Source organism: Amia ocellicauda, chromosome 23, assembly GCF_036373705.1.
Source record: "Amia ocellicauda isolate fAmiCal2 chromosome 23, fAmiCal2.hap1, whole genome shotgun sequence".
In the NCBI taxonomy this organism is placed as follows: Eukaryota; Metazoa; Chordata; class Actinopteri; order Amiiformes; family Amiidae; genus Amia; species Amia ocellicauda.
Window position 1 is genome coordinate 21,516,160 of NC_089872.1, and position 21,956 is coordinate 21,538,115.

General features: G+C 43.1%; 1 protein-coding gene across 13 annotated transcripts in view; it reads right to left on the minus strand.

Annotated features, from left to right (window-relative positions):
- The window catches only part of nrxn1a (neurexin 1a), a 302,723-nt gene that overhangs the window by 40,862 nt on the left and 239,905 nt on the right, over positions 1-21,956 (minus strand). For 8 of the 13 annotated variants that reach the window (XM_066696622.1, XM_066696619.1, XM_066696621.1 and 5 more), the window contains 3 exons: positions 15,708-15,879; positions 7,630-7,719; positions 5,462-5,769 (listed from right to left, as the gene is read on the minus strand). In XM_066696622.1, the coding sequence (XP_066552719.1) occupies positions 5,462-5,769; positions 7,630-7,719; positions 15,708-15,879 (570 nt within the window). The remainder of the gene's footprint in view (positions 1-5,461; positions 5,770-7,629; positions 7,720-15,707; positions 15,880-21,956) is intronic. The other 5 variants (XM_066696630.1, XM_066696626.1, XM_066696625.1 and 2 more) reach the window with 1 other exon arrangement.

Genomic DNA, 21,956 nt, shown 5'->3' on the forward strand with positions numbered 1-21,956 from the left:
GACAGAAGGAGGGGGTTTCACTGAAGGGTTGTGAGAGATTACACAAGTCACAGCACTGCCGATCTACTCAAGGTTCGACACGCAGATGTTGCACTCGCTGTTAATGAGTCTCGTTATATAAAACAATCGAGAAGCTCTAGAGTAGCTACACGACCCCCGAGTGACTCGCACCTGCTAACGATCTTTCTGGAATAAACCTGCATAGCGTGGCAGGGGGGTCAAGTTAACGATGTATGAAGAAGACATTAAATAAGGCCAACACTCCAGTTGTTATTGTCGTCTCAACCGTCACGCATCATTCAAACAGGCAGGGAGTCCAGCCGCACCGGGTAGCTTCGCAAAACGCCAGAGCATTATATTCCATTTTCTTTTGATGCGGAGAAACCGCTTTCTTCCGGGACTGAATATTCCAAGTCGTCTGCGTATTGAATGACTTTACCGCTTTAATAAGTCAAGGCGTACAGTAGCTGTAGCACTGCGGTCCAATTCTCCGCCGCAGTTTATTTTTCTATTGCAGGATTTCTATTGCTCCATGTTGTCCTGTGCCGATTCTATATTCTGTATTCATAATTGTCTGTAGCTGCTGTAAGGTGCTGCTGCAAATAGCCTCTGCAAAGCATTGAACTCCATTGAATTGGTGTCCATTCACAAAGTGTTTTAATTAAGGGAGACAGAATAGAAAGCCCACAGAAGTATGCTTTCATGCATTTCGCTTTATTTTGTGTGTGCGTGTGAGTGTGTGTGTGTGAATGCACATTTGCCATGTATAAAAATGTGCCATAGTTCCAGTCAGCCAAGGATGCGTTACAGAGGACGACATTTAAAAGACAAAATCATTTATGTGAAACACTGCACAGAAGAGTTTCAAATGAATCAAAATTCAGTAGAATGGGCTGAAGGTCTAATGACATACACAGCATGACTGACAAGGGCGGGGGGGGAACAAGTTGGTGGCAAATTTATGTAACCAAATCATTTCATTTGTATTTTTGAAGGTGCAGAAGACACACCTAACACAGGTCTTAAGAAAGGACCAGTTCCCCATTTGAAAAATCTATATTTAAGTTTCTACTTTTACAATAAGTCCGCAAGCAATGTGTGTCTCTGGCTCAGACAGCAACACCCACAGTGTGTTGTTTGTTTACATTGCAACACAATGGTCAAGAGTGGAGAAAACAGAGGTTACACAGAGCCTGCACAACACCCACAATGCTGCTTTGATGACCGGTTGTGTCTATTGAGAGAGGTCTATACTTTGTCACGTCTTATACAGCAAGTTGAATTGTAGGAGAGATGGTTAAAGGCAACAGATTTTGTTCTCTCTGTGAGATATAGGGGATTTAAAGTGTAGATTCGTGATAAAACTCCAGAGTTTGTGTATGTTTGTTTAGGTTGTACAACCATGCAATCATTTAAGTTGCAAAAGCATCTGCACCCCACTTTGCACGACCTCACTACTAATACGCACGGATTCTAATCGAAAATGAAGCAAAATCGCATCAGCCAGGAGACAGGAACTGTGGCAGATTAAAATTTAAATTTCAACACATATGCTGATTTTATTATTATTATTATTTGTATAATTGTGAATTTGTCATACACAGTTTCTGATTGACGGCACATTTACAGTAGTATTTCACTGATTTCCACTGTATTTATGAAACCTTTCCCCATTAATTCAGTGTATTGATGATGGCTTAGCACGAATGTCGTTCAGCTCTTGTGCAAAGTGGGATATTCCTGTCATAGTAATTAAACAACCTCCTTGGTAGTAAAGTGTGTCTATTTAATATAGGCCTAAGCAGTCATGATTATATATTGTAATATAGTTGCACAATTAATATGTATATATATTGTATGGATCATAAAAAAATTAGAGCATTTCAGTCACTATATACAAATTCAGTAAACAAAGCTCTAAGAAATCAAAACACTGTGGAAACCTATATAACTTATTCAATATATCTACAATAATTCCACATCCACAATCCTACTCCACAAGACACTGACCAGATCAAGATTTGTCCAGGAGACACAATCTCTACAAACCTCTTCATGACAACTCTTGAAGAAGTGTCAATACTTTGGACTGGGAAGAAAAAGGAACCAAATCAAAGGAAGCTGATTTGAACAACTTACGATTTGCCGATGACATCATCATATTTGCAAAAACCCCTACAATTTCAGTTTCAAGAACTTTCAGATACAAGAAAACTGGACTTAATATGAACCTGAGTGAAGCAAAAGTCATTTTTAACAGCTTTGTTCAAATTGAAGTAGATCGACAGACACTCAAAACACACCTTGAACAACAAATCAGCGCAGACAGAGATGTGATGGGAGAAATCAGAGGAGTGTGTTTGGAAGAAACAGCTGCTGAAAGGAAATCTACCCACTTGTCTGGAGAGAAAAGTATTGATTAATGCATATGACCAGTGCTCACTTATGGATGTGAAACCCGGCCACTTAATGCAAAAATTATACAGAAGTTGCAGACGACACAAAGGAGCATAGAAAGATGTCTGCTTGGAGAAACAAGAAGAGATAGAAAGAGAAATTAATGTATTGAGAACAAACCATATGTGACATCATAGAAAGAGTGACAATGTTCAAAATGGCAATGGACACACTTATGAAGAACAGATCAAAGATGGACAAAGGAAGCTGTTGAATGGCTCTCAAGAGATGAAAAAAGACCTAGAAGACCACAGAGAAGATGGGAAGATGAAATCACACGCTTTGAAGGCATGACGTGGAAGAGAACAGATCGAAACGAGGGAAAACATCTTGGGGAGCCTCATCCAGAGGGGATCGATATGGGCTGATGATGCTGGTGATATATATATATATATAAATATATAAAGTGAGTGTCAACAAAATGCAATCACTTGCTGAAGAAACAAATATAATTGTACAGCACAGGAAAAGAACAGTAATATAAGGCTTTACTTCTCTGTCAATCACTGTCCCTTTTCACCCAGGCTGTAATTATACCGCAGGATTACAGCGGCAATTACAGTTCATTGTCTGATTTTCAGATGGATTACAGGCTTCGACTATGATTTGGAGATTCGATAGAAACTGTGAAAACAGTATTTTACGGGATCAATATTTATGGGTCTGGAAGTACGAATGCTGAGATTGCCATGTTGTGCATGAGTGCACAGTGCACACACACGCACACGCTCGCTGCCAGCAGGCTGAGCGCACAGACACACACACACACACACACACACACACACACACGCGCTTGCTGCCAGCAGGCTGAGCACACACACATACGCACACGCACACGCATGCTCAAATGCACAAGCACGTTCTCTGCCAGCAAGCTGAGCACAGTCACACGCACACGCTCGCTGCCAGCAGGCTGAGCGCACAGACACACGCATACGCTTGTTGCTCCTGGTGCTGAGGAGAGAACCGCGTGACGTTCACCTGCACAAGACCCGAGTGAAGGACACAGGGCCAACACTTGCTATTTCTGGGTTCAAATCTGGGTGGACTACATGTCTGTCCAAGGCCTCGGAGCGATAATTGTTGTGTGAAATTAACCTCCGTACACATTAAAGCCAACACAATGCACAGCTCGGCCACCGAGAGGAATGGAATGTGCCAGAAGGCAATTTGCATTTTGATTCAATTCCTTATCCCTTCTTCTCCAGGATCTCTCATAGAGGAGAGTGGGCTCCCAGCCACCGGCTCAATGGACGCTACCTGGAGAAATGCGACTGATTACAGCCGCGCCGTCTCTGGGGTGCATCTCAGGATCTCCCAGCCGTGCTGTCAGACCCGATAAGGGAGCGGCACCGAGGCCCGGGCCAAGCGCACCTGCGCACCGTGGCTTTTCCAAGAATTAATTCAATCGAGAGAATCGCTTTGGACGGGCGCTTCGGCAAACAGGTTGGAAGAGACGCATGGTGGGCCGAGCGCTGAAGAATCAGACGCTCACAGAAGCCGCCAGACAAGAAACGGTCTCCTCCTGTGAGCCCTCATTTCACACACGGTGTTTTGTGTTTTTTCAGTCGCACGGAACTGCATTTTACTCTCAAAGGGGACGTTTCTTAAGCCAAGAACAGGATTCCTTAAGAACACTTTAAACCGGCTGGTAATTAAATCCCCATTCACAAAGAAGCCCTGAGGCCGTATCAATCTGCTACACAATACAACTCACACAATAACTCAGGGGTCCAGAACCACCGATATCCCTGGCCATTGATCACCAATTTGTTTTTTAATCAGGAAAGGTAATCTGACAGCTTCTTCACCTGCCAGTGTCGCCAAGGTTTGACAAACACTTATTTCTGTATATATATTCTCATGCCTGTATCGATCTCCAGATGCATCATGGGAAGGTATATACAGAAGGTTGGCTTTTACATTTTCGTCAAAAGCTTCACCAGCACTTTACACGCAGACAAAGCGCTCCGAGGAACCAACTTGTGGGTCACAAACAAGATGACAAGAAGTGGCACAGTTAGGATTTCTCCTGCACGGTGTTTTACATTCCCAAAGCCATTTCTATGGTAATGCACCGGGTCTCCATCTCATGCCAGCGGGACACCTATCGTGATCTGCTTTGACTTATTTCCTATCAAGTGAATTCGCCCAAACAAACAAGTAATTCCTCCACCCCGATGCACGCCCTGCAGACACATTGACCGCGTCCCAGCCCATCAATTTAATATGAAAGCAATTCAATTCTGCTTGACCAAAATCAGTTTCTTTTGTTCCAAAACATGCAATCACCTCGGGCACACGGCAATTGCTGTTTTAAGTGCCTTGGTTTTATTTCTCAAAGCCTCCTTTTGAGTGAGCAGACTCAAACGGCATTCTTCTCTTCACTTGTCACCTGATTTATGAAAATAACGCTTAAAGAAGTCACTACTTTCTCCTTTTGCATGATGCACAGCAAATTAAGGTGATATATGAGCCCGTGTCAGCTTTGACCTACATGGCGCTCGGTGAAATATCTCCTGTCTGCATGGAAGCTCGGCGAAGGCTTCTTAGTGCAGAATAATGGGATAGGCAAATGTGCATCTGCTACGGGCTGAGCGGGAATAAGTGACTTAATTCAGTATCGTCACAGGAATCATCCTCAGGAAAGGAGGGATCGCGTGTGAACCTCAGTGTGTGTATTTCACTTATATACACAGTTGTCTATAAATACAGAGGTCTATCACCCTCCAACTGCAGGATGAAAATCGTATTGTCACTAAACATGGACCCTGCCTTGGACAACTGCTGTGCTTCTGCAGGACCTCCCTATTGACCGGTCGCTCAACTGGCCCCCGGGGTGTGGCACTCTCCCCAGCTCCCAGGAGCCCCTCGGGGGAGCCTCAGCCAGGCTGAACCATCTCTCTGGACCAGGTCTGCAGAGCTCTCCACCATCAGACCAGCACCCCCATTGCGAAGTGATTAAAAACGTCCCACAACTGTGAAAGACAGAAAAGCTGCGAACCTGTGGCTCTCGGGTGGGCGGCTTCCCTCTCCGGCTGGATGCCGTGGTGGTGGTGATCTCCATGATGGAGGTGGACGTCTCGGACTGGTTGGCTGTGGCGCTGGACTCGGTGGTCATGGACGACGGCGACTCCCCCACCAGCCGCACGCTGCCCTCGATCTTGATGTTGGGTTCGTTCTCGGCCGCCATGTTGAGCACCTTCAGCCCGTTGTAGTACAGGCCAGAGAGCTGGCCCTGGAACGGGCGGCCCCTGTCCTTCCCCCCGATTTTTATAGTGGTTTGGCTATTGAAGATAGTGAGCTGCCGCCCTGTGGAAACAACGTTACATACATACGGACATGTTGACTGTGGACTGCATAGTTCCGGGGTGGCTGGTGAATAATAATCGCGCCCGCAGACGGATTATTCATGGTGTGGCTAATGAGAGCAATAAATTACCTGTGGCTTATCAAGCAAGTAATTTATTGCTTTGGTGATGGAATGCCTATGAAATGCAAATTTAAAGGAAATTATTTATAAGACCCTAAATCAATGTGATTTTGCTAAAAGGACAATCAAATACAACGGAAATAATATGATTTCCTAAAAACAAGAACCACAAATAAACAAATCTGATTCAATAATTTCGCTACGCTGAGTCGCTGTGATGTAAAGTGATCAATGCTTCTGTCGTGTGTTCGTATTCAGTATTCAGTAACACGTCTGTTATTTTAAACAGGCTCTTTCCATATTCTGTGCTGTATGAAGGGTCTAGACTCGCTACTTTTCAAGCTATGTATCTATATTTATATGTATCAAGCAAACAAGCCAATTAAAGCCGGAGGAATCTACAGGCCGGTCACAGTTTCGTAACTACGCATAATCTGATAACATTCCATCGCCTCCAGCTGCTTTTCAGAGGTGGGTTACGATACGTTTAATGGCGCTGATATCATCTGAAAAAGCTTCAATTTGGCAATACAACACTCAGAAGAGAGATGTTGCAGCACAATCAGCTTGGTTTTTCTCATTCATGTTGATGGTTAAAAAGCAAACAAACAAACGAAGAGAGAAAAAGAGCAATAGTTCGGGCTTTAAGAAAGACACCTGGCCCATTAACCTGTCAAATGGTTTGTGATGTCTGAACGCTATTGCCATGGAGGGCCTCTAATGCCGCGCACCCAGAGCTCAGCGGCGATCTTCTCTACGGAGACGGGTCTCAGCTTCTCTATTCAAGGGATCTGCTGTTCGGGAGGCAGGTGGCAGCTGGAGATAAACACGCGGTTCTGACAGGGCAGGTGCGTCGAGAGGAGAGCGGGGGACAGATTAGGGCAGGTGTGTCTCCGGCACACACGGGAATCTGCGTCGATGGGGAATAACACCCTGGACTCGAAAACGCGATCTCTATCACCGTCTACGATCTGAACGTTTCTGATTGCCTTTGAGCAAGAGTGGGAGGTTAAAACATATACGTTAGATGTAGAGGTGGCTTCAAGAATGAGACACATAACAATGATCAGTCATGGCAATATTTCCATTAAAAAAGAAAAAGGAAACAGAAAAAAGCAAACCTTAAAAAAAATATCATTATGACACAAACTTCTGTTTAAATACATCTTTTTAAGCACAGACAAAAAAGCATGCAGCAAAATTAGTGTTTTTATTCTTTTTAACAAGTTGTCTTGTTCTTAAATCCGATATATTTACCATATTCGTTAAAGGGACTTCATGTCAGATGCCAATTAATATTGCACTCTATTTAAGATAGCTATGAGTTTAAACAGTGTGACTTTTCAGGAACACAAAATAATCTGCTAATTGCACCTTTTTAGTTGATAATTTAGATGTTTACAGCAGGAAAACTCTATAAATAATTTAAATATATGTATATTTTTGTTAATAATGCTAATATTACTTCAGAACATTGAGTTAGAAGATTATATTTACAGTCCCTTTAACCTGCAGTTGACAGGGTAGACTTATTAAACAGCTGATATTTCTTAATAAATAAATAAATTATTATGGAAAAGTATGCAAATATTACAAGCTATGTTTTTACTCTTTTAGTAACAAATTTTGTTTTATTTAGTTTTACTGGAGATTTATATTTTAAGTTTATTGGTGTTACAAAGTATTACTTGGTTATGTTCAAATTATTTTTTATTTGAAGTTTTAATCAATGGTTTTACCTTTGTCGAGTAGCCATTCATCAACTACTCGACCAAGTCGATATGGGATTCGCTGTCTAGCAATCGCCAGGCGTTCGTTATCATTGTTTCCTTTAAAGTTTAAAGAGACATTTCATTGGTTAAAATCTGTAAGGTCAAAGGTTAAATGTTAATACTTAAAGCTTGAGCTAAACAACTGCCACATGAGTTTTTTTTTTTTTTTTTTTTTTTGGTTTTTGAAGTTTAAAAAAAAAAGCTACCTAAAACATTTCACTGGTCAAAAGATTTTCATTCAGTCATTTTATTTTATTTTAGCAAACAAATTATCCCTATATTAATTGAGAATTAGAAATCTGAAATTTGCATCTAGGTTATTGAAGTTAAGTTATAATACAACCCAAACAACAAATTTAAACATATCCATGTCATAACGTTACAAAAAATAATACTCATTGGATTTTTTCTTTTTTCTCTTTTTTTGGCAGAATTGTTTTTCTTTTTTAGCTAGTTAAGCATTGCTCAGAAGAAACATTTTTTATTTATTGTTTGTCAAAATACATTCAACCTTTTGCACCAAGTTAGTGATTTAGAGAAGGACACATGATACCTATAGACCATGTTTTCACCCATCTTGGAAAGCACACTAATTAGCTGGTCACAGAAATGAACAGTAAATTCAGCGATGGACTTTTCAGAATTGATACAGAACAAAATGAGATCGTTAGGCAGCTGATACAATCACATACATCTCTGACTGGGTAGAGAGGCAGGCTTTGACAAGAGCTGGTTTCTGAAAACGCAGATCATGGGATCATTCTGGTATCCATCATAAACTACTTAGGGAGTCTTTCCTTTAGTCGGGAAATAAAGCACCGGAAACGGCACACGTTCGTAGGCAAGCAAGTGGCAAAGGCAACTGATTTAACTGCCAATAACCTGTGTGAATACAGGGACTTTAACTCCAGTTACGGGTAAATAGCTGCGAGTAATGCGAGTCAATCAAAGAGTGGGTTGAGATTCAGGATATCTTTTTTAAGGAAACGGGCACTAAAGATAAAAGCACATGTGTTCATCAGTTATTGGCCATGCAGTCACACTGTGCCATGAATATACAGTACTGAGAGTGTAGTACAAGTCTTGGTCCTCCCTGCCCTCGGAGACTTGAACCTCTTCCTCCGTCTCGTGGCACCTGTGCAAGGAAGGGGACCACAGGGAGACGGAGGAGGAGATTTCCATGGCCACTGTAGCTAGCTCTGGGTACCACTATACTTCAGGACAAGCTGTCTTCTAAATATTTAAAAACGTTAGAATAATAACAAGACATTATTTATTTATTTCTAATTATATAGTTCCTGTTCAGGACTCTTGTTTGTATTTGTATTGTATTTGATATACTTCTGCTTCTTCTTTTCAATCTAAAGATTCCTTTTAGTTTTCACAGCAAAGGTCACCGAGCTGCAGAAACCCCTCCACTGTGGATCTGAAGTGCCGGCGCTAAGTGGGATCTGTGTGTCATTCTGTGTGAGTGCACCTCTTCACAACAATCACCGGAGACGGAAAAGTTTTAGACACAAACAAACACGAAAGAGCAACAAAACACATACAGATAAAAAGCAAATCCAATCAGAGAGAGCAGAGGTTTTCCCCGCCAGGAAAACAGACACAGAAACGCCAAAGCCAACAATCTCCACCGCTGATAACTTCCCCTCCTAATTCTAAGTGTCCATTTGTATTTCCACCAAGCCGTGCGTCTCCGCCTCGATGAATAACCTTTGAAGGAGACTTAGCGCGCCCCTCTCCCGTCTGAGGCATCTTCCCATGACATTGTCTTGCAAGATTGAATTCCAGACGGCTACATTCTTCCACCAAATAGACAATATTTTGTCACATTGTACTGCATTAATTCTGTCTGGGCAGGTAACGCCGAGGGGAGTCGCAGTAATTTAACGGGACCGGAGCACGCCGAACGAGGAGAGAAAGGTCGGCTCCATGAATCAGGTCCAAATCTGCTGTCTGAATTGAGAAGGAGAAGCCGAACATTTTTTAATCATATCTTTATATCTGGGGGTCAGGCGCAGCGGGGCAGGTATGTCAGCTCGGCTAATATTCGTTTTTTCTCAGTGTATTATATTGCAATCGCTGCCGTCTAATTCCATTTTGTTCTGTGAAATGAAGGTGCCAGTCAGACCTGAGGGCTGGGAGACAGGGACTGCCACGTCAATGGAAAACAGACACAGGGGAGAGAGATGCATCTTGTTGACTGCTCTTTTATCTTTAATATATATATATTTATTGTCATCTTACACAGAGGGTCTTGGGAAGCTAGAGCCGATGTAACAGAGAGAGAACATGACTTATTGATATCAAGCGATCCTTGAATGAGAAGCTCAGATCCTTCAACTCAGGAATTCGGAGGAAAACAGCAATCTTTTGTATCTCTTTCTTTCTTCCTTGTTTATGATATTTCAGTTGGTTCCCTGGGACCTTGTGCAGCTCAAAGGCAAGCAAAGGCACCTTGGTCTTCCTGGGGACTCGGTTAAGAGGACAGGAAATGTCAGATAAACTAAACACAATGGACACACTAATTGTGTTCTTCTACAGTGAGTTGGCTCCAATAAATATTTGAAGACTGTTCAGGGTGAATACGCAAGCACCAGGGCTAAATGCTATTCCCAATACTCTTTGTTGTTTTTCCAATCATCTAAGTTATTCATTTTCTGTATTTTTCTGTATTAATGAACTATTTTCAGTGTGTGGAAAGATGCAGCCCGTTCCCGAGAGCACGTCGATGCGATCAGAGCGGCCAGCTGTTAGCGGGACGCCTTCACAACAACTGTCCTTCCACAGCCATGTCCGCCCAGCGCCCTGTAAATCTTCTGGAACGATGTAATTGCTTATTGACTGGCAAGCTGTCAAAAACGTTATCAAGGGGGTTCAGCCATGTGACAGGCAGGGTTTTCAATAACAGGGAGGGGGTAAAATATATCCACATGGATGCAGGTGACAGGAGCGCGTTTATGAGAGATGTGATTGATTATCTGTGAGGGGGCCGGGAGCTCAACTTGTGCTCAAACCAAACCCGTCCCATCCGCCGCTCTTTCTTCCTGCATCTTTTGCCTTTAGTCCACTCTGGAGAGCAATGGTGAGCAACAGGTTATTGGCAGAACTTCCTGCACGTGCCATTTTAATATCATTATTCAAAGTCTATTTAAAGAGAGACAGTTGACATTCACTCATACATACAAACACACATACAACATAAAATATAGCCACACTAGTAACTCAAAGCGAAGGTGCTTCATCACTGCTGCAAACTCTCGGTGCTCTGCTCTCCACAGGTGACACGCAGCTGTATGTAAACCGCATGCAGCCGCGGCGCAGGGGTCACGGTTTGGGCGCGCTAGTGTGCAGAAGAGCCAGAGGCGTGCGAGGCCGAGGGAGCGCGGCACAGAGGAGACACAAATCTGCTGCGTGTCACCGCTGAGGGAGCCGCGGACACCCGGGGCCAAAAAAGCCCTTTATTTTATTTATTTTTTCAATGGGGTCTGACAGTAGAATCTCTGTTTGTGTATTTATGCCTCCTAGTGCTCTTCCCCACAAAAGAGTAATCTCTTTCAAATGATAGGGTTTAAAACATCGTACACACTCTCCTTTCATGCTATTGGCAAGGTATGTAAACAGAGTGGGGTGGGGGGAATCCTGAGAGAAGGAGAGAACACACACGAACATGCACAGACACACGCGACCCAAAAAATGCACACGCAGAAGCACACCTCGGCACGCACACACACACACACATCATATGGAGAACTCAGGTGCTTCTGTCTCTCGTTATTCCCAAGGACGCGCTACATATGCGTTCCCTGACATCGACGATACGTAGCACATATGTTCGCAGAAAAACACCTAGACTGAAAGATAAGCAGAAACGGAGCAAAACTGTTTACGAGGCTAAACGCCGGTTAACTTTTGTAGTAGTTGTGGGGATGTGTTGAAGCTAATTGATTCTGGTTCTGTCTGTTTTTTTTTCAAAAGCAGAGCGTACACTTTCCCTGTCTTTATTAATGTTACAGTTAATTAAGGGTGAATGCAATCAAGGCTTGATCACATATCGATCCTCGGTGGGGGAGGAAGAGAGAGGATGTTGCAATATGGTTATCTGGGACATAATACTCTTCCCAAGCCATTCATCTACCTGCGCTCACAATGTCTGCTGACAGCGCCGATACGCGCCATGCGTTATTCACCGAGTGCCTTATCTGAGCTTCCAGGCTGGGAAGGACATAATTTACATAGTGCAGCCCTTGGGTGCCACTTCGGTTGTTTGTTTTGTGTTAATAAAGCGGTCAGATAAGGACACACTCTCAGCTCATCGCAACGCAAAACGAATTCCCACAAACGTGTCTGAAAGGATCCCAACACGTCCACAATTAGAAGGCTGAGAGGGAGGAGGGGAACTGGGAGAGAAACTGAAGTGCAGATTCCTTCGCTTTGTTTTTCTGTTGTGGCACACAGACACACACAGAAAGGAAGCGTATCGAGTGTTGCCTTGCCGTATTTCGGTCTGGACATCTGACCTCGTTCCTGGACCCGATGAGATGCGAGTCGACATGCTCTGATAACAACAAGCCTGCGTCGCAGTCCCTGCTTTAATCCTGCTGTACATTAAGGCAGCGAGGCCCCCGGCCGCACCAATGCCATTGTCAGAGCATTACTTCCACGGGCAAGCGCTCGAGCTTCGTTACGCCCGGCGTAATTGAAAAGGAATGGAGGCACGTCAGCATGGCGCTGGGACACATTAATTGGGATAAGGACGTCTAATGGCTCCTAAGTATCTGAAATGTGACTTTTTAATAAGATTATGTGGGATCAGGCAGAACACCGTCATTGTCCTTGATTCGCGACCAAGCAGGGCCACCGGGCAGAAGCAAGGAGGAGGTCGGCTTCTGAGAGGATCTCTGGGCTGCCTTAATCCCCACTTTCTGTTTGCTCAACGGTGGACGGCCGGCCGAGCGTCGCCATTAACAGCCTCGTTAGGGCAGAGAGGGTAGTACGTTAGGCTCGGCGCACATAGTATGGCTCGTCTCAGAGATGACTTTTGTTGCTGTGCACCTAATGAGCAGGTAGAGAGAATCCTCGTCGCCCGGACTGCCCACGGCCGAGTCACTATGGCAGGGGCTCTGCACAGCCAGTCACCGACCGGAGAGTCTCTGCAATCCAGCAGGGGCCCTATTGACCGGCCGCTCGGGCGGGGCGGGACGCTGTCGCCGGCGGGTGCTGAACAGGAAGGCGGACTGACAGACTGGGGCCGATATGAAGAAAACACCCCCCCCATCTCCGTCTCCTTCCTGGGTTCTCGTCAGCACCACAGCGGCACTGGAGCCGATCGATGGGAAATGAGGGACAGCGGGTTTCTCTCACTCAGTGCGGAAGAAAAGAAAAGGCAGGTTTCTAGATCGGCACACTCGGATTGTCCTGCCTGAGTCGATTGGGTTTCATTATCTGCCGAATCTGTTTGTTTTCCCTGTGTGTCTGAGGTCAGGAGACAAGGGTCTGGCTCATTTCCTCACCCCCTATTCCCCCTGTGTTCATTCATGCAGACAGGAGGGGATTTTAACTGTAGAAATGGACTTCACTGTCAGGCTTATTTACTTGCATCCAAAGATATATTCATGAAAGTCTCTTACCTACAGAAATTAATGATTTGGCAGCTATTCATCTAGGAATGCATTTCTATTTATAGATGCATCCACAGTGTGAAGCATTGACAGAATTGGACAAGGCTACTGTCTCAGCATGGTTTTAAATGCGTCATGTCCCGTGATTGTAAAGCCACGGACATAAACCACAGCATGTATTTAAAATAAACAAAACATTGTATCTGAGCAGTTCTTAGCATCTTAGCTAATTTTTTTCAACAATTGCACACGTGACTACTGTGTCCTTCTCTCTCTAATTGTCCAACATTTTCTAGCTGTCCAGAAATCTCATCACTGTGATTGAAGTCTGTGATCAGAGAGCTGGTGGGAATCTAAGAGCAAACGGCAGAGACAGGAGATGATGAGACTCCTGACTCCTGACTCGGGGAGGTGAGGTGAGGCGAGCGAGACTGTTCTAAGCAGGGCCAAGGCCGGTCACGGGGGAACGCAGCGGCCCATACGGCACACGGAGGCGAGAGTGGGATGTGGATCAAAGACAAGCCGCTTGTTGCCAGGTTACAACAGCGCGGGCTGCATCGAGATTAACAGAGAAGCAACCAGGCCACACCTGCCGAACAGGCTGAGAAACCACTAATGGCACTGTGGTGCTTCAAATCTCTGTATGTCAGGGGAAAATAACGAGGCAGAAGAAGAAAGGAATAAACAAGATCCGGATTTCTTATCATGACCTAAAACATCCATCAAGCCCTGGTGACCAAATGGCTGGGAGTGGGAGTCTGATATTCATTTGATAATGTATTGATAAGGGAGCATCTATCGGTGAGGTCATACTTCCATGCACTAAAAAATGTGTGTAACTGCAGTGTCTTTACAACAAACATTATCCACGACCTTTACAGTATGTGTGTGTGTTTACATATAATCCTGCACCGTTGCTTTTGTCAGTATAAAGTCTCTGATCAGGGTACATTCGGAAGAGTCCAGTGTGCTGCAGTTCAGATGTCTCCCGAGCGCTGGAGACGCAGTGAGAGGAGGACAGTGTGTGGGAGTTGGTTCTGGGCGCTGCTTTTATATTCAGCGTGAGGAAGGATGGGGGCGCTGGAGGGAAGTAACAGTAGGATCTGTCTCTGCAGATTCCCTGACCTGGCATCCCTGGACTCTGGCTTGTTCTTGCTCTTCTGCACAGATCTGTATTGCGAGTCTATTTCTCAATCTGCCCGTGAACACGCACTGAGCCTCGACACTGGACCGGCACCGGAGAACATGGTGTGGCAGTAGTGCTGGTGTTCATTGAAATGAGTTCGTACGGGGATCCCGGCACTGAAACAGTTAAGCTGAGGTAAAGTCAGCTATGTAGGCCTATTGCACAAGTCAAATGCGATTAATTTCTCTTTCTACCTGAGGCAAGGTGTGCAGATTGATTCCTGAGCATAAAACGTCCTCCATTTGTAAAAAGCCATGTGCGTGCCCACAAAGGTTGCACAACATGATGGGAAATCGGCTTCATTTACCTCCCTGACAGCGGCCTGGTAATGTGAAATCCATCCCACAGTTATATAATTGATAATTTCCTTACTACTAATATTTCTCACTCTGACAGAGGACGATTAAACGAGCAAGTGTTTTCCGAAAATGGAGAAACTACGCAAGTTTAAGCTTTTCTGACTACGTAAAGCCGTCTATTGATCACAATTAAACTACATTTGTTTCAGAGATTGAGTTGTCAAATCTCTAAACTCATTGAAAGTGACAAAACAGCCCCGATGTGACACCCACATTAACACACCACAGGAGATACTAAAAACACAGCTATTTCTGTTTGCTTTCACATCCCCGGAGATTTTAATTAAACTGTTGATTTCCGCGTCACCTTTGCGGCTAACAATGCAACTATAAATACAATCGGCTTGACAATTTGCATGTGAATACTGAAAATAATCTGTAACACAGTTCGGGTTTTCCACTGCTGCCTGCTTCGCGTGCATCACATATATAAATATTGACTTTAGTATGAGTATTAAACGTTTGTACGCATCTCCTGACAAAACGAAAGTGGAAGGGCTGTAAATTAGAGGAATGTTTAATTTATTTGGATACCATAGAATCTTTTGAAGCTTTTGTCAAAACCTTTTAGCAGTTTAAATGTTAGTGAATTCAATAAACTGAGCTTTGACATTTAGTGCCTTTTATGCCTGGAAGTCATCACTTCTGCTGACATTTTGACATTTTAAAGGATACTTCTGCAGGTATTTTTTTAAATCAAGAAGGAAAGCATATTAGACACCAACACAACAGTTTAGAACACCAGTTTTGTATATTATATTGTTTCCTAACATAATGCAACATTTTACATCCACAGAGGCTAACTTATATTATTTTGTCACCACTCTAGATCTGTTTAAAGACAGTGTGATGGACGGGGAGGCGCGGGTTGCTTACCTGTGGGGTATCGCTCAATGACTGGTAGGTCATCCACCTGCAGCGTGGCGTTGCCCCCACTGCGAGTGAACCGTACTATGTGGTATTTTCCATCATTTACAAACTTTGTTGTCTCTTCGATAGTTATGTCATCTGTTCCAACATTAAATACAACTCCAATATTCCCCTTTTCCTGTGGAAACAAAACAAGAAGAGACGAGTTGTGGGTGAGAATGCAACTCGATCAATGGACACACTGACAAGACAATGACGAGATCACATGCGACGACACAGCGGGTGGTAGAGACGCCGGGAGCTAATTCATTTCCTTTGAAAAGTAACAAAAACTAAAAACAAAGCACAAAACAACAACAAGAAATTAAATCATATGTGAAATGGGAACCTGGTTACATAATTCTCACAAAATTAAATAAAAAAGTGCTTTATCTTGTGTCTTAGAGTGAGACCGTCCAAATGAATAATGTACATTAAATTGGAACAGAGGAGACTACGTGTGGACTTGGTTCAAGTCTTCAAATCATGAAAGGCATCAACCACATCAAACCAGAGGAGCTTTTCCAGATCAGCAGGGACACACGCACCCGGGACACAAATGGAAATTGGGCTTCAAGGCATTCAAGACAGAAAACAGGAGACACTTCTTCACACAGAGAGGCGTCACAATCTGAACAAACTCCCCAGCGATGTGGCTGAAGAGACAATTTGGGAACATTCAAAAACAGACTGGATAGGATCCTTGATCACTTAGTTATTAATGGACACCAAACGAGCACGATGGGGCGAATGGCCTCCTCTCGACTGGACACTGTCTTATGTTCTTATGTTTCTAAATTGCTAGAACATTGATTAGAAATTGTAAATGCAGGTGACCTTGTAGGCAAACGACGCATCTGACAGTTCTGTAAGACACACAGAGAGAGAAACACACGCAATGCTTAAACATTGAGCTGTGGATCTTTTTAATAATAATACATCCAGTCCAGTCTAAAAATCACAGAATCAGTGCATTTCACTGTTAAATACTCTAAATCACATCAAATGTGCCTTCATCTGAGTTTCCACTGAGATATTTAATTCCATTACAATTCAGCCGGTTTCATAGCAGGATCAGATATCCAGTAATTGTATTTGAGAGTTTTGTCCAGTAATTAAATTCCATAACTGTGGTGGCATATTGACATCACAAACCCTACTGCTGACTGTGTTTCCTTGTTCGCAGAAATAAATCTTGTTAACTAGTTTAATATCATTTGACTTCATTTGACTTTGAAGGTTTGTGCTCAGTGACAAATAAGAGGTCACATTTTCCAATTGCTAAGTTTGATCAATGAAATTGTTCAGTTCTTTGAATAATAATAATAATAATAATAATAATAATAATAATAATAATAATAATACACAGGCAAGAGTTATTGCTTGTATTATAAACCACATATGAAAAATCAGCCAATCACAGAGCAGCTTTCACAGCATGCCGATACCTCCTGTTTTGTGTCAGAGGCGAACCTTTTTAGTAAAACACAGCAGAACTAAGTAAGTAAAAGTAAGTGAGCATTGCGTATCCTCTGAAGACATTAAATACATTTCAAAGGAAGTTAGAACTTTACTTATTTTTAGAATCACAGCTTAAAGTAATTAAACAAAGTTTCGGAAAGTGGGAGGAGAATTTTCAAGCAAATACGTGCTGTTAGCAAGCTGTCTTTCCAGGGACGAGAGAAAAAACTGCCACAAATAACACCTATTTCTCTCGCTTTTTTCCAGGAGTGTAAGCTCTCTCCTCCTGACTCTGTTCTTCTTCCTTTAAAGGGATTCTCAGCACAAGATTCTCTGTAAAAGTCTCCAAACTTTATCAGCTATTATAATTTACTGATTAACCAGCTGTTCTAACGAAAGAGGGCAAACCAGGTTATAAAGTGACGGCATTTATGCACCTTGTGAATAGCTTCCCTGCGTGTATAAATATAAGTAAATCACCTGCTCTTAATAAGACACCATATGCTTTGCGAGTCCGTGTTCATGTATCGCACACAACTGTAATTGGTTGTAATTCGATTAGCAAAATGACTACAATGTTAATTAACGGTGACTCGTCTTCGCAGGGGATCGTTTCTATTGCACAGATGTCGAATCCAGGGCCATTGCAAAGCCGACGCACGGCCCATATTGATCCGGTGAGTCTGAATGGATGCCAGGAATATCCGAGGACAGGAAGAGCCTCTAGTTGCTGGCAGGTGGGTTTTGATATCCAGGTGGGCCCAGATCGGCAAATCTCAACTGCTAAAATGGCTCCTGCCTGGGTTGACTTTGTGGACAATGGCAGGACAATGTGGCTGCCCTCCGATGCCATTTACTGCTTACTTAGGCTTAATTTAAGGTGCAGGTTGTGTTTCTACTGGGTTAACAGTATTGAGAGAAGATCCAGATTGTGCGTTGCTTCAAAAGGATCCTGGGTTGTGTTGGGTGCTGTTGTTGTGATTTGGGTTTTGTCTGGGTTGGGTTAAAGGTGTCACATTAACAGTCTGCTTAGACTTGATTTAAAGTCATTGATAAAACTAGACATGCCATTTAATTGAAACCCACAATCCTCTCAGCGCCGCTTTACCAATATGCACAAAGTCTCATAAACGCTGTTTGATTTCACATCCTAGACCCACGATGTATTATCCAGATGACTGCGTCTCTCCAACAAAAGCCCCTTAAAACACAACTGCTAAATGAGACATATGGTTGGAAGCACAACACAACAGCACGCTGTATCCGATTATCCACTCAGCATCATTGCGTTAGTGTATCAAATCTGATTTTCACTCCTAATGTGCAGTGAAGCACTTATCTGATTAGCAGCCATCTATAGCAAAACAGCTTTTAAAAGCCAAAAGCGATTTTAATTAATTACATTTACTATTTGGTTTATCTTGCATTGAAGTTCTTTTCTAACCTTCTTCCAAGTTATTTGTGTTGGGTTGTATTCCCAGAACAGCACTTCGCAATAACACAGGATTATTTATTTATTTGGATTAGTTAGTTTTATTAGACACACTGAATGCTTAAATGCTTGAATGCACTCTGCTATTTTTATAACACAACCTATTCCTCATGTTGACGACAGCAGCTCCACACCCTCGTTAAAAGCTGTGTATTAGAAGAAAAATATTACATCTTTACCCTAGCGTTGCACCCAAGACAGAAGACGTATACGACTACAACAGGTCATGAGAACACAAATCCATGTGGGACAGACACTATAAATGTAACCATTAGAGCAAGTGAGTCTCCTACAAACCCCAGCCAGGCTTCTGTGATACATGCTGTCAGGCGGGGGGGAGCTGTATATATTAGAAGAAAGAATAATAATTAAACATAAAGACTTCCTAAACCTCAAATAAATACGTAAATAAGGAGGCCTTGGGTGAATCCTGTTTACTTAAAGACAAATCACTCTGCAGATGTTCTCAAAGCAGGAATTAACGAGAACCCCCTGTGAATAATCTTAAACCACAACACATTAACGAGCATCACGGAGGACGCCTCTTTCAGACTTCAATTAAGGCTCACACGGGGACCTGTGACACCAGGGGCTCTCCGTGTGACGGCGGGTTTGACTGCGTCTGTGTCTTGCTTTATTGAACGTCGGTCACGTTTGTGAAAATGTGTTAGTTGATGACTAGTAGGAAAAGGTCTTCAATAGAAGATAGGAAAAATTTGCTCACATTTACATTTACATTTATGGCAAAGAGCAGTGGTGCAGTCGAGGGCATGCGCATGCATACCCCCATGCAATTGGAAGAGAAATTTGTGAATTTTCACGTAACTTTGCGTAATCCCACAGTACTTTTGCATATACCCTACTATAATTCCTATAATTAACACTGTGATCCATCCGCCATTCCAACAAAACCAACAAAGCACCAGCACCCCCCAATTCAATTGGTTAGAACAGACCAGGGATATTTTGGCATTAGATTATTCTCACTATTTTCAGCACTGGTGAAAACGTATTCAGCATTCATTCAATATAGACAGCAAGAAACATGGTTTTCATCCAAGGAGGAGATATGTGTTGTTGAACAACCAGTATGGGATCAATAGTCCTGGAATGATTTATGTTTTTTCCATCGTTTAAATGCTACACATCTACAGCACAGTGTCCGTCATGTGTGTTTCTGTCCGGACGTGATCCCACCCAGATCTCTCCACAGGAAAGTTTAAGGGGCTTCTACTCCGAAGGACTGCCGAACACACGAAGGAAATCCAATAATTCAATATTTTATGGGCCCATTAATTGAAGGCAAAAGACCATTTAGTGGCGATGAAGCCAATTAAAATACACTTTTAATAGCATTGTTTAATGGTCTTTTTGTTTAAGGCTCTCATAAGTATTCACTTAGCACGTAAAATTATTTTCAATTTAAAGGAGGATATAATGTATAGTCTTGATTCCTTAAAAAAAAAAAAAAGAAAAAAGAAAAATATATATATATATTAAACTGGTGATAATCAGTGTATGCCTGTATATCCTGTATATTAATAATACATCCTAATAACTGCCCTGACATCCTTTTATCCTGGATTCACAACAGACACACTATGGGAATTGGACAACAAACAAAGGTTGCTCAAAGGAGAGCAACCAGACTTATTCCAGGTCTGAAGGGAATGTCCTACTGAGAGACTGAGGACCTGAACCTTTTCACCCTGGAACAGAGGAGACTACGTGGGGACTTGATCCAAGTCTTCACAATCATGAACGGCATCGACCACATCAAACCAGAGGAGCTTTTCCAGATCAGCAGGGACACACGCACCCGGGACACAAATGGAAATTGGGCTTCAAGGCATTCAAGACAGAAAACAGGAGACACTTCTTCACACAGAGAGGCGTCACAATCTGAACAAACTCCCCAGCGATGTGGCTGAAGAGACAATGTGGGAACATTCAAAAACAGACTGGATAGGATCCTTGATCACTTAGTTATTAATGGACGCCAAACAAGCACGATGGGGTGAATGGGCTCCTCTCGACTGGACACTTTCTTATGTTCAAACTGTTGTGCCAGTCTGTCTTCCTATTTGTAAGGCAATACTTTTCTTAATCTCATTAAACCTCAAAGCCAATCAAAGCAATGATGAGTGCCTGGACGGATCTCACCGGACAGTGACCCGACCCTCAGCTGGGGGGCACCGGTCCGGAGAACAAGTAGCGCCACAAACGCAGGTTCACCCGGAGACCCTGGCCATATGACAGGGGCGGGGAAACCTGCTGGGTGCCACTTCTGCCACCCCGCGTTTATCCTTCCCGGAGTCTCGGTGAGTAAATGGTTTTGGTCCGCAGAGCATGCCAGGGATAATAAATATCCTGCCTGAACAATTAATAGGATGCTGCCACTAATAAAGGTGTCTGATTAATTGCTCATCAAGAAGAAATGGATTTAATTAGATAGACCTCTGCGCCAGACGATTGGATTCCACCTACGCGCCACGTGGGGCTGCAGCTCCTGTCAGACGGTGATTCTTTTCCCTCATTATCACAGGTGTCGAGTCCAGGTGACCCAGAGACATCGCCACACTTCCTGCTCCATTCTCTGTCAGTCCCACGGCTGTGTGGGGAATGCTCCCTGTCTTGCAATATTAGTGTCACTGGTAGGCTTAGTATTAGTATTAATGTGAGTGCTAGCTGAAGTTTAAGTATTATTATTTGTATCAGGACTAGCATGCACGTTCGAAGTTGTGTTGTAGTGTTTGTTTTTAACGTTTAAAACCCAGAATGTGATGCTTATGAGACACGAAGGAGCAAAAGCCACAAATAAAATGCTAACCAAATTTAACCTGAATCCAGACTCTGTCTTGTTTCCAGAACGGGCTGGGTGCACAACACAAGCAGGGCTACAGCAGACACACATTCAAATTAGGCTTTGATGAAATCCCTGTCATTGATTTTGAAGATTAAGTTTTGACTGTTAAAATGTCTTCTACTTTCCTCTCTGATGATATTTCACGGTACAATCCAGGATATGAGGAGTGAAACTAGGCTTTCAGGACAAACGCACACCAGATTGTTAGCGTAATTAAATGCTGAAAATAAAAACAAATCAATAAGACTGTCTGTGCTTTCCAGCAAACAGACTCTTAGTGGGAATAATACCTGAACTCCGATCAAACTCCCCAAACTTTACCCATCGATCCGATTCCAGCTAGTTTTCTAACTGTTAAGTCGTTCGTGTTCAGGATAGACTGGCATTTGTGTATGAC